Source organism: Lontra canadensis, unplaced genomic scaffold (assembly GCF_010015895.1).
Source record: "Lontra canadensis isolate GAN:19392208 unplaced genomic scaffold, GSC_riverotter_1.0 scaffold31, whole genome shotgun sequence".
NCBI lineage: Eukaryota > Metazoa > Chordata > Mammalia > Carnivora > Mustelidae > Lontra > Lontra canadensis.
In genome coordinates, this window is record NW_022631025.1 from 8,893,500 (window position 1) to 8,914,545 (window position 21,046).

The 21,046-nt window shown below is 45.4% G+C and overlaps 1 protein-coding gene across 4 annotated transcripts in view; it reads right to left on the minus strand.

Moving 5' to 3' along the window:
• DOCK8 (dedicator of cytokinesis 8) overlaps nucleotides 1–21,046 on the minus strand; it is a 206,189-nt gene that overhangs the window by 21,395 nt on the left and 163,748 nt on the right. For all 4 annotated transcript variants that reach the window (XM_032866561.1, XM_032866560.1, XM_032866562.1 and 1 more), the window contains 11 exons: nucleotides 19,953–20,098; nucleotides 17,697–17,879; nucleotides 17,191–17,323; nucleotides 16,136–16,223; nucleotides 12,123–12,219; nucleotides 10,656–10,790; nucleotides 9,480–9,632; nucleotides 8,215–8,373; nucleotides 7,394–7,494; nucleotides 6,209–6,401; nucleotides 1,035–1,178 (listed from right to left, as the gene is read on the minus strand). In XM_032866561.1, the coding sequence (XP_032722452.1) occupies nucleotides 1,035–1,178; nucleotides 6,209–6,401; nucleotides 7,394–7,494; nucleotides 8,215–8,373; nucleotides 9,480–9,632; nucleotides 10,656–10,790; nucleotides 12,123–12,219; nucleotides 16,136–16,223; nucleotides 17,191–17,323; nucleotides 17,697–17,879; nucleotides 19,953–20,098 (1,532 nt within the window). The remainder of the gene's footprint in view (nucleotides 1–1,034; nucleotides 1,179–6,208; nucleotides 6,402–7,393; nucleotides 7,495–8,214; nucleotides 8,374–9,479; nucleotides 9,633–10,655; nucleotides 10,791–12,122; nucleotides 12,220–16,135; nucleotides 16,224–17,190; nucleotides 17,324–17,696; nucleotides 17,880–19,952; nucleotides 20,099–21,046) is intronic.

Sequence of the window (21,046 nt, forward strand, 5' to 3'; positions counted from 1 at the left end):
AACATGTGATGATGTTAAGTGGGCTAACGGGTTTCCAAGTAATAACAACAGATAGATTGGCAGCAGGGACTAGGAACTATTGAAGAAGACAGCCTCAGCCTCATTAAATGTCATCAGGGTCACCCTAAGCAAGATGTTCAATGCATGGCCCAAAAGGAGTTGGTCAGATTCTAACTAATTCAATTTCTTGAATTTTAGGAAAAATGTAAGTATGCTGCCCTTTCTCTGAATCCTGAAATGGAAAGCAGAAAAAAGAAAAGATAGTTAAAATGAAAAAAAATACATAGAGATTGTAGGGTAAGGAACTTGGAAATGAAAGGTAGGAAAGAAAGAAAACCGTAAGGATGAACATAAAATTGGATCAGCTAAATATAGCGAAGTATTTGATATTTACTTGACTTAAAACTGGGGGAAGGAGTGGGTTTATTAATATGAAAATGGGCAAGAGACTTTCTCCACTGCCCCCAATCTCCCTGACTTAATCTACCTATTTTTTTCTCTTACCAGGAGTGTGTAGACCCAGACTAGGCTAGTGAGGGGAGTCTCAGCTTTGGCCCTCCCACCGTTCTCTGAGCTGTTGCTGGGTTACACCAATCCTGATGGCCACCCAGTTGTCAGAAATGCAGATGGTCCACCGGTTCCCTCCCTCCCCTCCCAGGGGCTCCACCCCAATATTTTTCTCCACCAGAGGGAAAATGAGGGAGTGAGAACATGTCTCTTCATATGTAGTATAACCCTGGGCAAGCCATTTCACCTCTCTGTGGCCTAATTTCCACCCTATTAAATGGGAATAATACAGTGTTTGCTGCTGCCCAGCCAAAGAGCCTGCCACGAAACCAGAATATTGCAGTGATGAAAGGCTTTCTCAGCTCCCTCCAGAACTGATGCAATTTGCATACGTCAAAGTCATCTGGGGCCACCCCCTGCCCAGTACAGCCCAGCAGGAGCCGCTCCTGGCTCGGGGTGAAGACTGGCGTTCACAGTGCTAGGAGTTCAGCCCAAGTGGAGGCCCCGGGACCCTTGTGAACACTGACCGTGCTGAAGAGCTCAGCTGCGTGCTCCAGGAGGCCCACCAGGCCGCTCTCGGTGAAGTACCGGCCTGAGCACACGCCGTCCTCATCAGGTGACAAGGTGTCGTCAGAGACCGCGGACTCCTCCAGCACGTTGGAAGAAATGTTCTGAAAGAGATCCCAGTATAAGCCCAGGGAACAGGGGAACCAGACTAACAAAAAGTACCAGAGGAACCCAAGGTGGGGCACTGAGCCAGCCCACGTTCAAAGATCCTCATAGAGCCTGTGGTTATAGAATGTCTCTAATTCCACCCACCAGACATCCTGGCTGCCATTTATTTTTGAACGGATACACTGAGCAACTGGTCTTCAAAGCTTAGAATTTTCTTTTTGACATTGAGGACATACATAAAGGACGAAGCAACAACAGTTGAGTAACAGTCATGAAACGACCCCAGCGGGGGTCCTGGTTTTTTAAGAGGTGAAGACCAACTATCAGCTAACGAGACTCCTTGTTTCATCAGCCCAGTGAACCCTGGAGGCACGTTGCTCCTAACTTGACTTTCAGGTGAACAGCCATATTATATGATAATAGCCAGTGAGAATGTCCTCTTGGGGGCCATGTTGATAGCAATACAATAATTACTGTTGTTGTCTCTCATTTTGTTCTTTCTTTCAAGCGTTTCCTTTACACAAACCACAGAGTTTATAGTCTCTAGCAGAGAGTGCAGTAACCAGGGCCCGGACTAGGGTGAAACTGAGGGCACAATCTTTAGAGAGGCGTTCAATCTCAGGGTCCATCCATCTCAGTAAGTGATGACTCTGAACTTGCCTGACCCTAGAAGTGAGCGCTTCCTTATATTCTGCCCCTTAGGCACCTCTTGCCTCACCCCAGCTCTGGCCCTTGCAGTGACTTTCATACTCTTGGTATGTTAAGAGTCTCTTTTCTTCAACCCGTCTTACAGCTGTGGCAGAAATGCACAGAGAGCATAAAAGCAATGGCACATCTTCCCAGCTTAGAGATTGCAAACGGGTAGCACACAGGCCACTCCTTCCTACTCCTACACTCTTAACAGGCATAACTAATCAATTATAGCACCATTTCCCTTCAAGTTTGGATATACAGTAGATCCCTGAACAACACAGGTTGGAATCGCACAGGTCCACTTATACACATTTTCAAAAATATACTGGATTCTGAAACTAAGGATATACTACATGTTATTTAATTGAATTTAAATAAAATCAAATTTTAAAATACACATTTTCAAAAATATACTGGACTCTGAAACTAAGGATATACTATATGTTATTTAATTGAATTTAAATAAAATCAAATTTTAAAATATACTGGAAAGATTTTTTTGAGATTTGCAATGATTTGAAAAAACTCATAAATCATGTAGTTCAGAAATACTGAAGATATTAAGGAAAATTTTTTTCCCTACATAACTTAATTTTCCTTAAATAACTTAAAAGTTATTATAAGAATATATTATACATTTAGAACACAAAATACAATAAAATCAACTGTTTACGTTACCTCTGTTCAACAGTAGGCTATTAGTAGTTAAGTTTCAGGGGAAATTAAAGTTATCTGTGTATTTTTGACTATGTAGGGAGGGTATGTCCCTGTTCAAAGGTTAATTGTGTTCTCAAAAGTCTTCTCAGCATAGCACTGCAGTCAGCCACTATCAACTGACCAGAGTTGTGAAGTAAAATCACCTGCCCCCACGCCTGGCTAGCAAGATCCAGGTAATCAACCTTACAAGATCCAGGGAATCAACCTTAGTAATCAAGTAAAAGCTATCACAGTCCTCTATCTTTACATCCAAGACTCTAACGTAGTTTTAGGACTACAGGAGGCTCTCAGAATGTCTTGGGGCCAGTCTTTTTTCCAAACCTGGCCTTTCTATTATGATGTTTCCAAATTGAAAATAATAGAAAGTCCAAGGGGTTCAGCTGAAAGACTCTAATAACTCAAGAAATGAGTACTAGGAGAACTGTATGCAGTTTTCTACCGGTAGAGGAACAGATCTGAAGCAATGTAGCTTTATTAGCTGTAACCAGGGGGAAAGGATTCTGGCAGACTTTCCTGGCCTCAGAATCAGGGAGGAAAAGGTCAGCAGTACCTAAGAATGTTTCTGTATCTACATTTGCGGGATAAACACTGCAGCCCAGGGCATCGAATTTCGACGATCTCACTGCCTTGGAATTCAGTGGCCTCCAAGTTCTTTTCCTTGTACAAATTTATTTATCTCCAGTTTCTAATTCTTTTCCAAAAATTCAATTTTGCTGGAGCAGAACGGGGTTGAAAACTGAAGCGCCCAGCACTTAAGAAATCAACTCTGGACATCTGCTGCTAACGCTGCCCCGAAGTCCGCCGTCCCCTTGCGGAATTCAGCCTCCGAGGGACCCTAGGCGAGCCCAGGTGCGGACCTCTCCTCGGGCCCAGCCAATCAGAGCAGCCCATTTCTCCGGTCACTGTGATTGGCTTAGGGAGGAGCACATGACCCTGCCAGAGCCAATAAGAGGCACTGAAACGTCCCCGGCAACTGCCAGAAACGAGCCATCCCTCCATTCTCCTGGTCCCCAACCTGGGAGGCATCCGCCTCCGTACGTCTCAGGGAGCACGGGACGCCCACGCGGGACGAGGTCGGCGTCAGGGAAAGCTGAGACAGGCAGTGGCGATAACAGAGATCTGAGGACGTGGTCTGGGCCCCCCCTTCCATTGTGGCAGGGGTGGCTCCAGGCTCGCCTCCCTCATGCAAGCGGTTAATTCCGTTTCCCCGCTAGGGCAGTCGAGGTTTGGGATTCTGTCACCCGCGAGCCTCCATTTCCCAAAAGATCTGGCATGTCTCATCTGAGAGAAATGGCTCACCTCAGAGGCAACAGCATAATTTGGCTTCTCTTAGGGAGCCGAGAACACCGACCTCACCATGTTCTGTGCATCACGGTGACCTCACACTTCTCAGCTCCTTCTGCCTCCCCCTCCACCTTCCTGGTCCTCCTGAGCTTCCCACGACCCCAGGTTAGGTCAGATTATAAACACTCACGACATCTCGTACCTCTTTCTTAACAGCATTTATCATCATTATAATCGAATAAGGAATAGAGTACCTAGAGGATGTCGCTCTCCCTGGCTAGAAGGTAAAGGTCACAAGGACACAATACGTGCTCAATAAATATAGTCCAGAAGAATAAATGAAGGGGACAGGTATATGAAAAATAGAGCTAAAGGCTCTCCGTAGGGACAATGTAGAGTTTTTCTATTGGTTTTAAAATAACTATCCTAGGGGCGCCTGGGTGGCTCAGTGGGTTAAAGCCTCTGCCTTCGGCTCAGGTCATGATCCCAGGGTCCTGGGATCAAGTCCCGCATCGGGCTCTCTGCTCAGCAGGTATCCTGCTTCCTCCTCTCTCTCTCTGCCTGCCTCTGCCTACTTATGATCTGTCAAATAAATAAAATCTTAGAAAAAAAAAAAGAATAACTATTTTATCTCACCTTGGCATGGCTTATGAGCAAATCAAATGAATTCTACACAGAATGAGAATTCTCAAGCTTACAAACATGAGAGTCAACAAGGAAATGCCATTAATACTCAAGTGATAAATATCAAATAGAATATAGTAACTGTGGAAAAGGCATAAAAGAGTGATAAGAAATAGTTCAGTTAATGAAGCATGGATTAGGATTCAACATTAAGTAAAAAAAAAAACACAAAGATTTTTCTGGGAATTGAAAGAGTAGCACTTAAAATATTAATCATTGGTAGTATCAAAGGGCCAAAATAAATGTGATGAAAGAAGCAGATGCATCTAAAATGACTTTTGTAGCTTTCTTCACTTTTACGCAAATGAAAATCAGATGTGATATTTTTATGCCTTTTGGATAAGAATTTCACTTTTAGCCTTTGAAACACATACTTTCAAATTGAGAAGAGAAGTGATTTGCTGAGGATGAAATGTTAGAATAAATATTATTGTTACTGAAAGCCATAAGAAAGGGAGGATTAATAATAAGAAGCAAACAGGTGCACAGGTGAACAGACTTCTATCCACCCGCCCCTCACCCCCAATCCCCGGGGCACCAGTTCCAGTAATTTCTTCCCAAAGCCTGGGGAAGCTACTCTGAACTGTCTTCTCCCTCTGGTTCACATAGCCATCACAAAATTGTGTTGAAGAACAAGACTGAAAAAAAGCCTTCGATAAAATCAGTCATATAGATTCAAAGAAGGATAATACAAGCACTTACACATGACTGGGAGTCTGGCTTGAAAAAGGCTCTATTTCTGGAATGGACTGTTCATGGTTTCAAGGAGAGTCATTGCTACAGATTCTGTCTCTCTCACAAAAGGACTCATAAAACTTTTATTTTCTCTAAAGACCATATTAAACTACTCAGCAAAAGCTGTCAAAGTGGCCACCAAGCATCCTAGCCAGAGTCCATTTTCAGACCTGGTAGACCACTTCCCTTTGCTAACCGTGGGCAATATTCAACTTATCCTAAGAAAGTGCTGGTTCAGATCCTTTTTGCCCTTCCCAGGTCATTGTAGTTCTTCCTTGCTTTGGGATGATGAAATGTGGGACGCTACAGAGTTGGGGCATATGATCAAAGGAATGGGTCATCCGGGAAATCATTTCTCTAGTGTCTGGAAAATACTTTCCCAGGTGTCAGTGTCCTGTGCCAACTCCAAGTCTTTGGGAAGGAGTTTAAGTGACCTTAGAAAAATTGCTCTCTCAGTTGTGTTATTCATAAAGTAGGAGTCATAGTACCTTGCCTATCTGCCTAAAAGACAGAAGGTCAAATGAAATCATGGATCTGAGTGTTTGGGAATGCCTAGAGTGCCTATCAACTCTACATGTATTGTAAATATATTTTTTTTAAAAACCCAAGATAGTAAAGCAATTAGAAGAGGCAAATATAATACACTAAAGGAGATTTCTTTCAACCTTGGCAGTATTGACATTTGAGGCCAGATAATTCTTGGTGGTGGTTGCTGATACGCATTGTAGAATGTTCAGCAGGGTCTCTGGATTATATGTGTCAGGGTTCAGTGCCCCACCCCGCCATCCCACCCTGAGCTGTAACAACCCAGAAATGTCTCCGGAGATCATCTAATGCCTTCTGGGGTGGGAGGCAAGCCTGCCCCTCTGTTGAGAGTCACTGCCCTCCAAGAAAAGCTGTGTCTGCCCCCCACCTGAAAGCTGACACTGCCCACGGGCAGGTAGCTGTGGTCCTCCAGCATGCTCAGGTACTCGGCCACCAAGGCAGCCGCGTGCACCAGGCACATGGCGGCCTCCGTGTAGCATTTCTTCTTGGTGTGTTTCTCCGCCATGTTCTGGAGCCAGGTTAGCCGCAGATCAGGAGACGTCTGGTAACTCTTGGCAATTCTGAGGAGAGATTGAGAACGTTTCAAGGACAGCTGGTTCATGACACTGTTTTTCTGCTGTGGATGGCCACTTTCCTCCCCGCCAAGAATCCCTCCCCACACCTGCCTTTTCCCCACCCGTTCAGAAAATGAGAGAAAAAGCAAACATTTGTCAGTCCAGTTGTTTTTCCGTCCACAGGTAGGATGTGCTGGACCTCGAGAAATAGCATTTACTTCAAGTTTCATGGGGAAGAAAAAGGCCCAATCAAATGAGGTCTGTCTTAATGGATCTCTAGCAATTTTCTTCCTTTTCTTTCCTTTCTCTCAGAATAATAACAAGACAAAAGTACAACCCATCTATGACATCACATCAGAATCAATTTATTTCTCTAAGTAGTTTCTCCCAAACGCGGAGCATAAAGATAAAGTTTCAAACTATTAAGTAAAATATGAATTCTACTTAAATGGTACATGTATATTTGAATATAACTGGAAAAAACATAGGAAATAATTCACATGATAACAGATAGTTCTTTTCTCTCATTCTACGATAAGCAGAGGATAGTATTGTAAAAGATACCTCAGTTGAAATTAGGGGGATATTTCTAAAATTATAATTTTTTAAGGTTTTATTTATTTATTTGAGAGAGAGAGAGAAAATGAGAGAGAGAGAGTGACCATGAGAAGGGGGAGGGTCAGAGGGAGAAGCAGACTCCCTGCCAAGCAGGGAGCCCAATGCAGAACTCGATCCTGGGACTCCAGGATCATGACCTGAGCCGAAGGCAGTCATTTAACCAACTGAGCCACCCAGGCACCCCAGGGGGATATTTCTAAAAGGGTGTACATGAATCAACCCACTGTTAATGATTACTTTCTACTAATTTCTCTTTATGTTTTTGGATGTCATCCAAATCACTGTACCCACACAGCCTATAATAATCACACTAACAAGACCTCCAAGTGACAAACCCTAGGCCCTCAGCTGACAGCCTTGATTTGGTCAGGAAAGTGTACCTGTACATGAGATCCATCAGCATCTCGGGATCTTCCTGGAACTCCCTCATTTTCACCGTGTCGTATAAGATGCTGTTCAAATTGCACAGAAGTTCCTCCACCTGCAAAAAGAAGCGAACGGCTCTAAACAATCCTGGCTTTGTCATCCACGGTGACAAGCTGGGGCTGCATCGGAAGGGCACCGGCCAGTCATGGGCAGGCTTCTCGGTGGGAGCAGAACTCGCAGGTGGAGGGGAGCCGGGAGGGGCCGTCCGTGGCCTTCACTTTTGCAGGTCCCTGTGCTTCAGAGGCCCAGATGTGAGTTTGCCCTTGGGATCCATGATTTAGCCCTGAATCCTTATACTATCTTCCCTCTTTTTGTTTAAAGTAACTTGAGCTAGTTTCGGTTATCTGCCACCTAAAAGAGCCTCCAGCTGTACTCTGGAACATCAGGAGTCTTTACACCAATAGGAGGCAGCTTAGGACTTCTGCTTACACTATATATGTGTGTGTGTCTGTATATATATATGTGTGTGTGTGTGTGTGTATGTAATATAATACAATAATATATGATAATATATGATATGGTAATATATATGATGTGATATATATGACATGACATAGTGTGCTATATATTAAATACAAGAGAGTGTGCTATATATTAAATACATGTGTATACATAATAGTTATATATTTTAGGTATAACTTGTTACATAATTACATATTATATGTGTTACATAAATTCACAGTATACACACATACACACACACACACATATATACTCAAGTTTATATGGCTGATCTCGAACCTGTGTGTGAGGTAAGGCGTGCTCTTCAGCTTACCTGGGTCGGGAAAGGAGTGGCCTGCATGGCCGTGTCCTCTTCTGCATAGGCCAAGATCGTCCTCAAGGATCTTCTTAGGTACTCCTCGTTGAAGTCTGGTGCTTTGCCCACCAAAGATGCCAGAGACATGGTTACCTGCATCTTTACTCTTGCAAAGTTCTGCGTCAGGAAGGGGAGAAGAAGGAACCAATAAGAGGCACTCGGCCTGCAGATAAGGGAAGGCAGGAGCGCCAGACACCCGGGACTCCCCAACGTTTCTTTTTGCTCCATCTCCACCATTTCCTTTTCTCTCAATGAAATGTGATCTCTGCCTTGCACGAAATTCATATCATTGTTTAAATGGTTTAAATGGATATTGCTCTGACATAAATCCGTCAGCGGCCTTTAAATTTTCATGGAAGACTGGATGGCCTCCATGCTGCAAGGCTGGGAGGTTGCTACAAAGTTGGGTCTCAAAATGGATCCTTTTGTACCAAGATTCCTCTTCTTGGGACATGACTTAAACCGGAAAAAGGAACAGTATCTCCATGGCCACATTTTCTGAGATTCTGGACCCTGGACAGGCAGTGAGGTTCTGTTTCTCCTTCCCTTCTAGCCCTATAGAAAAATATGGTTATCCTGCAGGCCCCAAGAAAATGTCCTAAATATTTTCAATAATTATGTCTCACACATGATGAGGATCCTATCTTTTTCCCATGGGCCCATTTATCTTTTAAGATCTCTTGGGGATGCTCATTAACATGACCACAAATGTAAGTAATCTAGATAAGCTAAAATCTAGATAAATCTAAATAAACAAAGATCTAGAAAAACTAAAGCAAAGGTTAATGCTTCTGCAATAAAGCATAAATCCAAAGGCTGCAAAGCTTCAGTTAAAACTCAGGGGCAGATGATGCTGAACATTCAAATTCTCACCCACAGGTCACGCTGGTCCCGTGCCATCAGATTTTGGAAATAAGACAAATGCTGTGGAATTCTTAGCCTGCCTGGTGTATTTTTCCCCGCAGAGGACAACCTTTAATCTACCTATATTCACTCGGCTGTCCTTGAAACACACAGATGGAAACCACTGCCTTCACCAGTCTCCATCTTCACTTCTGGTTGCAAACTCAAAAGCTGCTATCCATCTACATCGTCAACTGTCTCCCCGTCACATGCAACAGAAGGAAACGGTGATCCCACAAACTTTCCCTCAACCAACGTTTGCACTGACTCTGGGCCACTTGCACTGATTCTGGGTCCCCCGCACCGGTGGGAGCTCTTACACTGGTGGCCCCAAAGCTGAACCTCATGAGCAGGTAGAGGGTGGCACAGGCTTGGCTCCGGGTGACGTCCATGCTGCTGCTGCAGTGGTGTAAGACTCGCTGGCACAGGTCCGCACACTGTTCCACCTCCTCCTCAAACAGCAAATCCCCGAACTAGGAGAGACCCAGAAGCCATGAGACAGCCCTTGGCCCCTTCGTATTCTGTCTGGACTGGACGCCTGCTGAAATAGGCAATGTCTGCTGGGATAAGCAGAGAGGCTAGAAGAATTCATGCATTGCTCCATAAAGAAAATGAGCTCCTTGAGTCCGAAGAAGAATGCAAGCCACAGAGTCCACCTAAGATTTAATTATGAACCACACAACTAAGATCGGGGCTGTGTAATTCACCGCAATGTTATCCAGGCTACATGTACCGGCAAAGTCACCTCTATGCAGGAATGACCTACGTTTCCTGAGCCCCTGGGAAAGGAATGGTGACGAAGAAAGAGAAAATCATCCTGAGAAGGGAGAGCAGAAGAATCCTACTTTCTAAATGTAACTGATCCCGGGGTTCCTGGCTGGCTCAGTTGGAAAAGCATGCTACTCTTAATCTCGCGGTCACCAGTTTGAGCTCCTGCTGGGTGTCGAGATCACTTAGATAAATAAATAAACTTAAAACAAAATGTAAATGATCCCATTAAGCAGGTACCAACTGGGAGTTTCCAATCCAGGGGGAGAAAGTAAACTGCATCAACACTTGATGTCAGGAAAATCTATATTCTTCAGGCTCTGAAAAATTTACTTCTAAATCTTCTCTCATTTTACGAGAAGACACTCTGGAAGACCTACTGATGGGCGTTCACGTTTAGGACGGTAATCTCACCCAGATGCGGTACTGGGAAGGGTGAACGGTAAGGGTGTGAGGTTGCATTTGCTCTCCTGTCTCCAGTGAGTGGCCATGTCAAATGCATATAGTTCTGCCCACATTTTAAGCGGGAGACCCACTGACTCTCTCCTGGTGACTTCTCAAAAAATCAGGGCATTTGCTTTATTCTTAGAGAGGCTTAAAACCTTTACCTTGATGTCACTTAATACCATGCTGTGTGGGTTTAGGGACACCTGAGAGGAGAATGTGTGAAATCAGGTGAAACTCTCAGCTCTTAATTAGGAATAAGAAAACAAGCATCCCGAGTTTACCTTGGCAATGAGAGCCCGGAGTGTTGCAAAGCAGTGAGTCAGGTAGGTGGTGCTCTGATCGCAGCTCAGAGAATTCACCAGCACCCTGAGAACGCCTCCCAGCAGGCTGTCTTTACAGTCCAGAGCCGAGCTTGCCTGGGGGGAACAGAAGAACAGCATCACTGAATCCCTGAGCGGAGGGGTGTAGACACAAGTGGGCCCTCTTGACAATTAGCACAGCGATGCTGACATCCCATCTCTTAGTCTAAGATCTTCAGGGTTTGGCCACCACACACATCATCCATTACCATGACAGCTGAAGACCTATATCCAAATGACTTTACTCTAAAACTCCCAAATGATTTGGGATTTATGCCCAGTTCAGGGCTGCTACACTACGTTATGAGGCACACCTCCCCTCCATCCCAGACAACAGCTCTTGGAATGTTCTTCCTTTATATAGAAGGCACAGCTTTCCTTGTGGGCTTCAAAGCACAACTGTGGGCTTCCCAGTACAAAAGGGGCTGCTTGACGGCAGCAGTGTTTCCAAATAGAATAGCGAGACTAATCCCACTGAAGATAATGACAGATAAGTGCCATTTCTTTGGGGAAAAAAAAAATCACTGTGAGGACTGGTAAGTGTATAGCAATCAGAGCAGTGATGGATAGAGATATAATCAATATGAGGCCAAGTGTTTAAGATATCAAAGACACCACATACTGTTTGTCTTTCTGTTTCTGTAACAATTACTTTGATTTTAGACCACTTAAAAGTAGGATAACTAAGGTTTCCCTGGGTTTCAACAATATTTCTTTTTCTAGTTCCCAAAAGCATCACTGGATCTACCCGAATAAATGATTTCTCACTGGAAACATGGTGGGACTCATTTCTCAAGTTCACCAAAACCCCATTATCCCCTAGACTTCTTGGGAATTTTTGGAAACACTCACTTAGCATATAAAATTGTCTTACTGCAACGTTCATAGTGGCACTATGCTTTTCTGCAGTGGGGATGGCAAATTCATGGTACAAGTGATTTTCCTTCCCCAATTGGGGTCCAAAGTAGACCTCATTATTCAGACCCAGCACCTCTGCCACTGGTCCAGTCATAATCTTAGCTCCCATTTGAGATGTCAACCTTAATTCAACTGGGGTTGTCCCATCAAAAAACAAAAACAAACAAACAAACCACCTTAGCTCTCATCCCTATTCTAGACCATCAGCTACAAGCCCCCATCTGTGTTATACACTTGGTACACACTTGGCATATTTAACTACAGGATCACCTTGTCAACAACCAAGGGAGCAGCGAGTCAAAAAAGCCAGAAGAATGTTGATTATCTCTGGAATTTGTAAGGTGAACAGTATCGTAAACGGTTAAAAAAAAAGGCATTTGGGGATCACATTTCTCTCCCATTTACCTATAAAGAGTTCCTTATTAAATTCCAGTAAACATGTCCAACAGATCAGGTGTGTGTTGTCCTCACCTGGATAATGTTCTCCTGCATATCCAGGATGATTAAGTTTGCTTCTGTAGCCAGATTGCCACTGATCAGGGCTTCTTGATCTAACTCTGCCTTTGTTCTAAGAAAAAAAAAAAAAAAAGGTCAAATTAAAGAGCCTATCAAAGCCGGCTGAGTTCCAGTGATGGCAATCTGTGCACCAAGGCGTAAAGAAATATCCTGAATAGTCCATCATGAAATGAAAACAGAGGAGGCAGCCACAGGCACCAGAGAGTGGAAGGCGCTTTCTGAGATCAGTGCCTGGTGAAAACCATTTTTTAGGTCGTCTCCAGGTTATCTGCAGCCCTACTACTATGAATAATGATGACAGAGAAATAGCAAAATGGGGAGGAAAGCAATTACTGGTGGCTACTAGCCACCAGGCGAGTCAATCTGATGCTGGTGAAGCCTCGGGCCATTCCTGGGTTTCTTGCATGAGAACCAGCTCTAGATCTGAGTCAAGGGAAGCCTGTGGCACAGGCCAGAGGGAGTGGGGCAGGGTGTGATCTGAGCTCCGCAGACAGCAATGGCTCTGGATGAAGAAAGCTGGTGCTTCTGAACTGGGGCAGGCAAGAGTCAGGCTCTTGACATCCCAAAGACCACCTTGGGGGGTTGCTTGGTCAAGTGCGGACCTTTTGTTTTTTCCCCAGTGGGCAGCAAGGTGGTACTCCTGCGGGACAGCAAGTTCATCTGACATCCCGGTGGGTGTTACCACCCACGAGGGAATGGTAGGGAACAAGAAATTGCCTGGCGCTGCTTCTCCGCGAGGTTTCCGTCTTGAGGAACCAGAACATTTCAGGCACTATTCAACAATTCCTATAAGATCTAGGTGATGCTGGGAAGGGATCTCTTGTAACATTTCAATTCAGTGGCCAGAAAAGGGAATTGTGAAGATGTCATTTCCCCAAGATGCCCCAGGGGCTAAAATGTCACCCCAGGGGTTGGGGCATCAGGATGTGAGCCCACAAGTCTTGACCAGGACCAGCACCTCGTTGTTCCTGAGTCCCCTTCACCCAACCGTGGGAGCTTTGCCACTGCTTATTCCCTGCTGAGGGCCCAGAATAAATATTTCCTTGTGTTTTAAATGTTTTCAAGCCAGGGTGCCTTGGGGGCTCGGTTGGTTGAGTGTCTGTCTTTGGCTCAGGGCATGATCTCGGGGTCCTGGGATCGAGTCCTGCATCAGGCTCCCTGCTTGGCGGGAAGCCTGCTTCTCCCTCTCTGCCTGCTTGTGCTCTCTTTCTCTGACAAATAAACAAATAACATCTTTAAAATTTTCAAGCTTAGGACAGGGTCTTGGGTCCCAAGGGGCTCTACGTTGTTTTTCATTCTGCAAGTGATAATATTTGCATAAGAAAAGTAAAATATAGAAGCTATTTTTTTTAAATGTATTGGTAGAATAGGTTTTGAGCAGGGCGATGCGACAGAAATGTAATGAAGAAAACAAATGTCATTCTCCATTTTGCCATAGCCACACTAAAGAAAGCAAAAAGAAACCGGTGAAAGTAACAGAAAATATTTTTTTGACCCAATACAGAAAAAGAACTGTCCATGTGTAATCACTATGAAAATTACTAATGATACCTTTTCCAGTTCTTCACGGGTGCTAAATCATCAAAATCTTGCCTGTATGTTTTACTTATAGCACTAATGAGGCTACTCTATGGGACAAAGCAGACCTAGATCTGGTTTTCATTTTTGTTGTCAAAGTTTTTCAATTGGGGTAAAATACACATAACATAAAATTTCCCATCTGAACCATTTTTAAGTGTACTGTTCAGTGGCATTAAGCACATTTGTATTTTCTTGCAACTCTCATTGCCACTTATCTAGTTTTTAGAAAGCCTACCACCCAGTCCTTTAAGACGCTGGTTCTAAAATTGGACTGGACAGCAGAATCGCCTAGAGAGTTTTACCGAACACTGACTTCTGGGTCCTACTGTGGGAGGTTCTGAATACATTGTTCTGGGGTCCATCTGGACCCGGGCAGCTTTAAAATATCTCCTGGTGATTCTAACCTATAGTCCTGTTGAAAATGATTGCTCTAGAAGAAACAGACCCAAAATAATTGAAAAATGATCTGAAAGAAAAAGGTGAAAGACCCCACTATTATAATTACGAAAAGTTTTTCAAATAGCTAACTCTCACTATGGTTTCTCTCGAAAAAGAAAAGAAAACAAAAACAAAAACCCACATCACCCTGACTGGGAAGTGCTGGGAGGTACTGCACGGAAAGGCTCAGTGTGGTATTATTTCTTTTTTTTTTTTTTAAGATTTTTTTTTTTTTTAATTTCTTTATTTGACAGAGATCACAAGTAGGCAGAGAGGCAGGCAGAGAGAGAGAGAGAGGAGGAAGCAGGCTCCCTGCAGAGCAGAGAGCCTGATCCAAGGACCCTGGGATCATGACCTGAGCTGAAGGCAGAGGCTTTAACCCACTGAGCCACCCAGGCGCCCCTGTGTGGCGTTATTTCTGCAAGCAAAAGGGAAAAGTTTCCCCAAACCTCAGTTTATGCAGACCGGGTCAAACATGTCTTGTTAGGCTCCTCTCCTAATCTCAGCAAGTAAACGGCCCAACCCCCTAAGTGGTTCTGTAGCACAGAACTCCACATGCATTTCTTTCATTTTGTTTTTGGGGGAAGAAAGAGGGAGTGCATGACCTGAACTAGAACATATAGATTCTCAGAACCGAGCATCTTAAAAATCAGTTGAGGCAACGAGGCCCCTATCTTCCCCCAAAAAACAAGAGAAATGCACATGGAGTTCTGTGCACCAACAATAAAATACCCACAGCAAATGGATATTAATAACCAGAGCAACAACGGGGCCTTCTCAGCAACGTCTGCGATAGACACGTGTTTATCTCCTTCACGCTTTAAAATAAACTTGACTCTCAAAAGTCCCAGAAGCGGACTAGAATTATCCATTCTTGTGATGACAACAAAGACAGTAACCATATTTACTGATGAAACAGCACTGTTATTCAAGTTGGGCTCCAACTCCACACCCCATGATGGGGGCTTCGTACCCCATGGAGATGTGCTACCTATCCTTTGCGTGTCGAGTGTGTGGGGCGGGGCCCTGAACTATGTAATGTTCTGCTCAGTGAACCCTGAGATTCTTCCGGCTACCTGATGCAAAGAGGAACAGCACAGGTGAGCTCTCTTCAACATACATAGTGGCACGTCTTATATATTCAAATTCTTACACATGTTTATCTCAGGCATTGCAATCCAAGCAGCAGGATTTCTTTCATTTTTTATATTTTTTGCTGATAATAGCATACATTATCTTATGTATATGTTATATATAGTGTATGTGTGTGTATAGAGAATCATACACACACCCATTGTAGGAGATACAGCAAAGTATAAAGAAGAAAACATCGATAACCTTAACGTCCAAAGCAAAGGACCCAAGGAAAACCGCTGTTAATATTTTGGTAAATTTCCTGCCAGTCTTAAAATGTATTTACCCTAAGCAGCTGAAGATTTAAGATTCTATTCCAAAATCAAGTGTCTGTCCTAGTCTTCCAACCTTACATCATAAGCATATCCCACGTCATGCAATTTTAATACCAACCTAATATTTCTCTACAAAGTTCCCTATTCTCGAGCATTTAGAATGTTTCCATTTTTTAAAATATTGAGCGATACTGATGTAAATCTGTGTGACTACACATTTTGCACACTGTGAATTCAAACTATGAGGTCTCGGGTCCCCTGTCCTGTCCCCTCCAGCAGCTCCGGTCAGGCTATCTGACATTGCTAAACACTCGTTTTCTTTAACTGCTTAGCAGTGCAGTCAAGTTTTCAGAGCTGTGAATCATAGCTCCTTATACCTTTGATCCTCCTGGGTGCCTGGACAGAGCGAATTTACACAGGTAACGATGTTTCCTTTCCTTACCCTTGGAAGGATAACAGTTGTTTTGGTAATACAAGTAGCCTGGGAAAAAGGGTTTTAGATTTTAGGTAAAAGTAGCACAACGCTGCTGAGTGACGCACTTATCTTGTTTCTCATTAGCTTGCCGCCAATGTGTCTGCTCCTTCCTCCATCTCAAATTTTCACTGAGGCCTGGAAATCGGTCATTCCCTAGGAGTTAAGAAATGCATGAAGAGGAATGTGATTAGCATGAAACCCTCCAAGATAACCAGAAGTTCCGTAACCCCCTCGGTGGAGAGGACTCAGCACCGTGCCTCTGGCTAATTAGAGCCTGTGCTGGACACTGGGTGGGGGGCGGTGGCGGCGGGGCAGGGAGACAGGGCTGCCTGGGACCCGGCCGCCAGCACTTTGACGGACAGCCTACCGTTTTAGAACCCTTGCCTTTCTGGAGAAGGGGTGAGCATATGTGCCCTGAACAGAGGGTCCCAGTGAAATTGGGGTTCTCAATGAATTACTGAAGAGGAGAGTGTGGGGAGGGTGCCCCCTCCCCAGCACTATAAGAGCTGAGCTTCTCCCAAGTTCCTGGCCACTGTGTCCCATCACATGGAACGAGCTGTCACCCTGTGTAACTTGGAGCACGGTGACTAAGACGGAGCATGCCTGAGCACCTCTCTCTACCATATAGCAGCGAGTTCAGCCTTGATGAGATCATTCCTGGTGGGCCTGGAACACTCAGACACCCCTGTGGCTGGGGCAGGGGGATCGGCTGTGTTCTAGAACTGCCCTGAATGATCTGGGGAAACAATTTTGGAATCAGTATTATCCAGTGTCTTGACCATGCTTTACAAAGACGAGTCAAATGCCCCGGGAGAGGCTTTGATCTTGAGGGCAACCACATTCCATCTATCCTGTGACTCATGTCCTTGGAGGTGACCTGTACCACGGAAAAGTCTTAAACAGAAGATGCATTTGGGGACATTTCCAGGGTTCCTGTGACCTCAGGATAGCAGCCTTCCCTTGTAAGCACAGAGCAGGCACCGAATCCGGGAACCGTTTTGCCTTCATTACCCTGACATCTTAGGAAAGTGAGTAGGTCTACTCGCGTTTAAGGATGCTTCCCTTCACCAAGGGTGTAAAACCCGCTGACGGGAAGTAGGGAAGGGCAAGGCCAACGTACCGGGAGCGCGGCAGCGACGCATCATCTCCCCTCGGGCCCCTTCCCCGCGGAGCAAAGCCTCTTCCAGCCTGGCCTTGACGTCCCTTGACTTCTGCAGGACTTGGGTACTGACTTTGTCAGAACTCTGTTTTCCCTGGACAGGACAGAGGCAGAAGGATGTTTAGTGTGGTGAGATCTCTGTCCGTGGGGAGAATCCTCAAAACACAACATACTCTGCGGTGAACGGCTGCCAGTTTGGACACGTGCCCCCAAGGAGAGGCTGCTCAGGGGGTCCCGTGGCTCAAATCCTGCAAATGAGAATGGGGTTCTCTCTGCAGAAGGCAGAGATCCTTCCCCTGAGAAATGGCCGTACCTAGAACGCAAAGAGGTTATGGGTTTTAGTACAGAAGTGAGACCAATAGATGATGCCTCCGTTGTCCCCCCAAGCCAAGGGAAACCGTAGTAACGACATTGACCTGAACATGGGAGCTAAGAGCTGCTGTAAGGCGGAGCCACCTCACACTCACCTTGTACTCGAAACACGAGACACAGATGAAAAGGAGATCCAGGATCCTGTTGAGCTGCATGGACGGCAGGTCGGCGATCCACTTCCTGATGAGGCTCTGGTCGGCGTTCTTCATGATCCAGAGGAAACAGATCATGAGGTTGCGGGTTGTGTCGGCGTTCAGCATGTTGTACTGCTTGTAGGGCTGCAGGGAGGCAGAGGGTGAGGTGGATGCAGGGGAAGGAGTAGAGTGACGGGAACCCCAAAGGCTTCGGGGATGCTACGCTCTTTGAACACAGGCATTGCCCTTTGCTCCTGGCTGAGGAACGGTTTCTAGGAACCCGGCCTTTCTTGGGCTATGAAGCAGCCTTCCCTGAGCTGAGGGGCTCAGCAGTGTCTCAGCCAGGCTTTTGAGCCCATCCCGTGGGCTCCCTCCATCTCCGGAGCAGCGTGGTCTGGTGGTCTGTCCTGCCTTGACCAGGGCCCCCCAGTCTCAATGATACAAAGGAGGCCTCCAAACTGCTAAGATTCCAAGTATTTCTCCTTCCAGCTGGACACCGGAGGGCTGAACTTAGGAAAGAGAACAAGACTAGCCAGGATCCAGAAACCTCCTAACTGTGCAGGAATTAACTTCTTTGTCGGAGTCCGGAGGATAATACGAGGGTCACAAAGTGCTCGGCAAAGAAATCAAATCCCTAATTTAGTGCAGTCCTCGGTGCTGGGACTTCCAGGACAATTTATGTTGTCCTGGGGGTTGGGGGGTGGGGGCTCAGGCTATTTGCTTGAAGACTCCAGTCCCAAGGGTTCGATTTCGCGTCCTGAGCGCACTTTCCTTACTCATCCAATCAAGACAAAGACCAGTGTACCGCATCTTTGGTTCACAAGGCAGTGTACTGACACCCAATGGAATGTGAAACCCCCTGTTTCTGAGTATGTGTGAGAAATGTTGGTTTGGGATGCGAATGGTAGAGCTTCTGAAATTAGCTGAGTTTTCCTGAGTATGGTGACAAGAAGCTATGAAAACCTTAGTGATAGGGGGCGCCTGGGTGGTGGCTCATTGGGTTAAAGCCTCTGCCTTGGGCTCAGGTCATGATCCCAGGGTCCTGGAATCGAGCCCCGCATCTGGCTCTCTGCTCAGTGGGGAGCCTGCTCCTGCCTGCTTCTCTGCCTACTTGAGATCTCTCTGTCAAATAAATAAATAAATAAAATCTTTTTAAAAAAACAGAAAACCTTAGTGATAACTTCCCAGGGAAGATCTTCTAGCTGTGAACTCTGGGCATCTGAGGATGTCCCCTTCAAGCCAAATAACAATGTAAAAGGCACCGACTCCCTTGGGCCACTAACTTGGGTACGATGCACATTACTAAGGTGAAGGAGGTCATGAAACACAGCATTTCTCCAACGGCAGGATGATGAGGGAGGTCAACTCTCAAATGTCTTTTCTCTTTCTTATATCCCTGCCTTCCAGCCCTCCTGGGGGTGTCCTGGTGGGGGTCAGGGGTTTGCTTAGTGCTGGAGGGAAGAGAGGAAAGCCATCCAGCAGAGAAGCTACTGAGGTCTAGATGCTGCCTTCCCAGGAGAGAACCGAGGGAGTTCTCTGCAGATGTACACCCTATGCTGAGATGCAAAGTTAAATTAAGCTGGATGGTGAGGCACCGTCACCATCTTCCAAAGGAAGAGTCAGGGCTCCCGAAGGAACAGAGTTGCCAGCTCAAGGAAATCAGACCCTGTGTTCCTGGAGGTGCTGCTCTTTAAGGCCAGAGTCTGTGCAAAAGCCTAGAGCTATCCAACTCTGGGTTTCCTGGTGACCCAGAAAAGCTGAAGTCTTTTGCCAAAGAAGTACTCACCCCCAAGCAATTGGCCCCTTCAATCATTTTTTTGGAGGCAAACACAGTGTAAATGATAAATATAAAATAAATATCGCTTAGCCTCCCACCCGAGGGAGGCTTGGTTTGATCTTCTTTGTGCTGACCCCAGATAGCCCAAATTCACCTCTTTCTGGGGTCTGAACCTTGAACTCAGGCACCGTTGCGACTGCCTGGATTTAATTCGTGGACCTACTGCTGCATCCACGACCATCTGGGACTACACCGCCTCATCTGAGCCATTTCACATCTCAGCCCCAGGCTCCACACTGATGCCTTTCAGGACTGACCAAAGAGGCAGGAATCTCGCAGCCTGCTCGACTCTGGGTTCCAGTAGGTAAATATAAGAATAAGCCCATCGGAAGATGGGACACAGGACAAAAAATAAACTGGAGAAAGGTGCACCAACATACCAAGGAAGAAAGTATGGTTCCACTTGTCTTCGAATTAAAATTGTTTCCGGCGATGGCCAGCGCCACATTCTGGTTAATTGCACTGGTTCCTTCTTGGTCTTCATCAGAGCCATTGGCACGACTTTTTCCACTACGGGCATCTGCAGCTGTAATGAAAACATCAGTGGCCTTACCATACCATCCAACAATTGTGCTTCTTGGTATTTAGGCAAGGAGCTGGAAATTTATGCCCACATAAAAATCTGCACATTTCTAATGGGCAAGCTATCCTTCAAGCAAGCAAGCTATCCTTCAGTAGATGAATGGATAAACAAACCGTAGTATGTTCAGACAACGGAGTATTATTCAGCCCTAGAAAGAAATGAGCTATCAAGCCATGAAAAGGCATGGAGGAAGCTTCAGTGACTGCCAGGGCCTGGGGGAGAGAGGACTGACTGGGGAGAGCACAGAGGAATTTTAGGGTAGAGAAACGAGTCTGGTTGATATCATAATCATGGATACATATCATTATATATTTGTCCAAACCCACAGAATTTATAACCCCAAGAGCAAACTCTAAAGTAATCATGGACTTTGGGTAATTATGGTGTATTTCTATTGGTTCATCAGTGGTAACCAATGTACCACTTGGTACACTGGGCGGATGCTGACAACAGGAGAGGCTATGTATACAGGGGGGTGGGGTGTGGGTGGCATACAGGAAGTCTCGATACTTTCTGTTCAATTTTGCTGTGAACCTAAAGCTGCTCTTTAAAAGTCTTTAAAAAATCTTTGCTGATGAGAAGCCAAAAATCAGTATTTCCCTATGTCTCCTACCCAATGCCCACAGAGGCACTGATACTTATTAGTCACTAAAGTCTGCACAGTAATTAAAAACCTGATGTCAAGTGGGGCACCTGAGTGGCTCCGTTGATTAAGCGTCTGACCCCTGATTTCAGCTCAGATCATGATCTCAGGGTTATGAGACTGATCCGCTCATCAGGCTCCTTGCTCAGTGGGGAGTCTGCTTGAGATTTTCTCTCTCTCCCTCTCCCTCTGCCCCTCCCCCTGACAGGTGCACTCTTTTTCTCTCTAAAATAAGTAAATAAATCTTA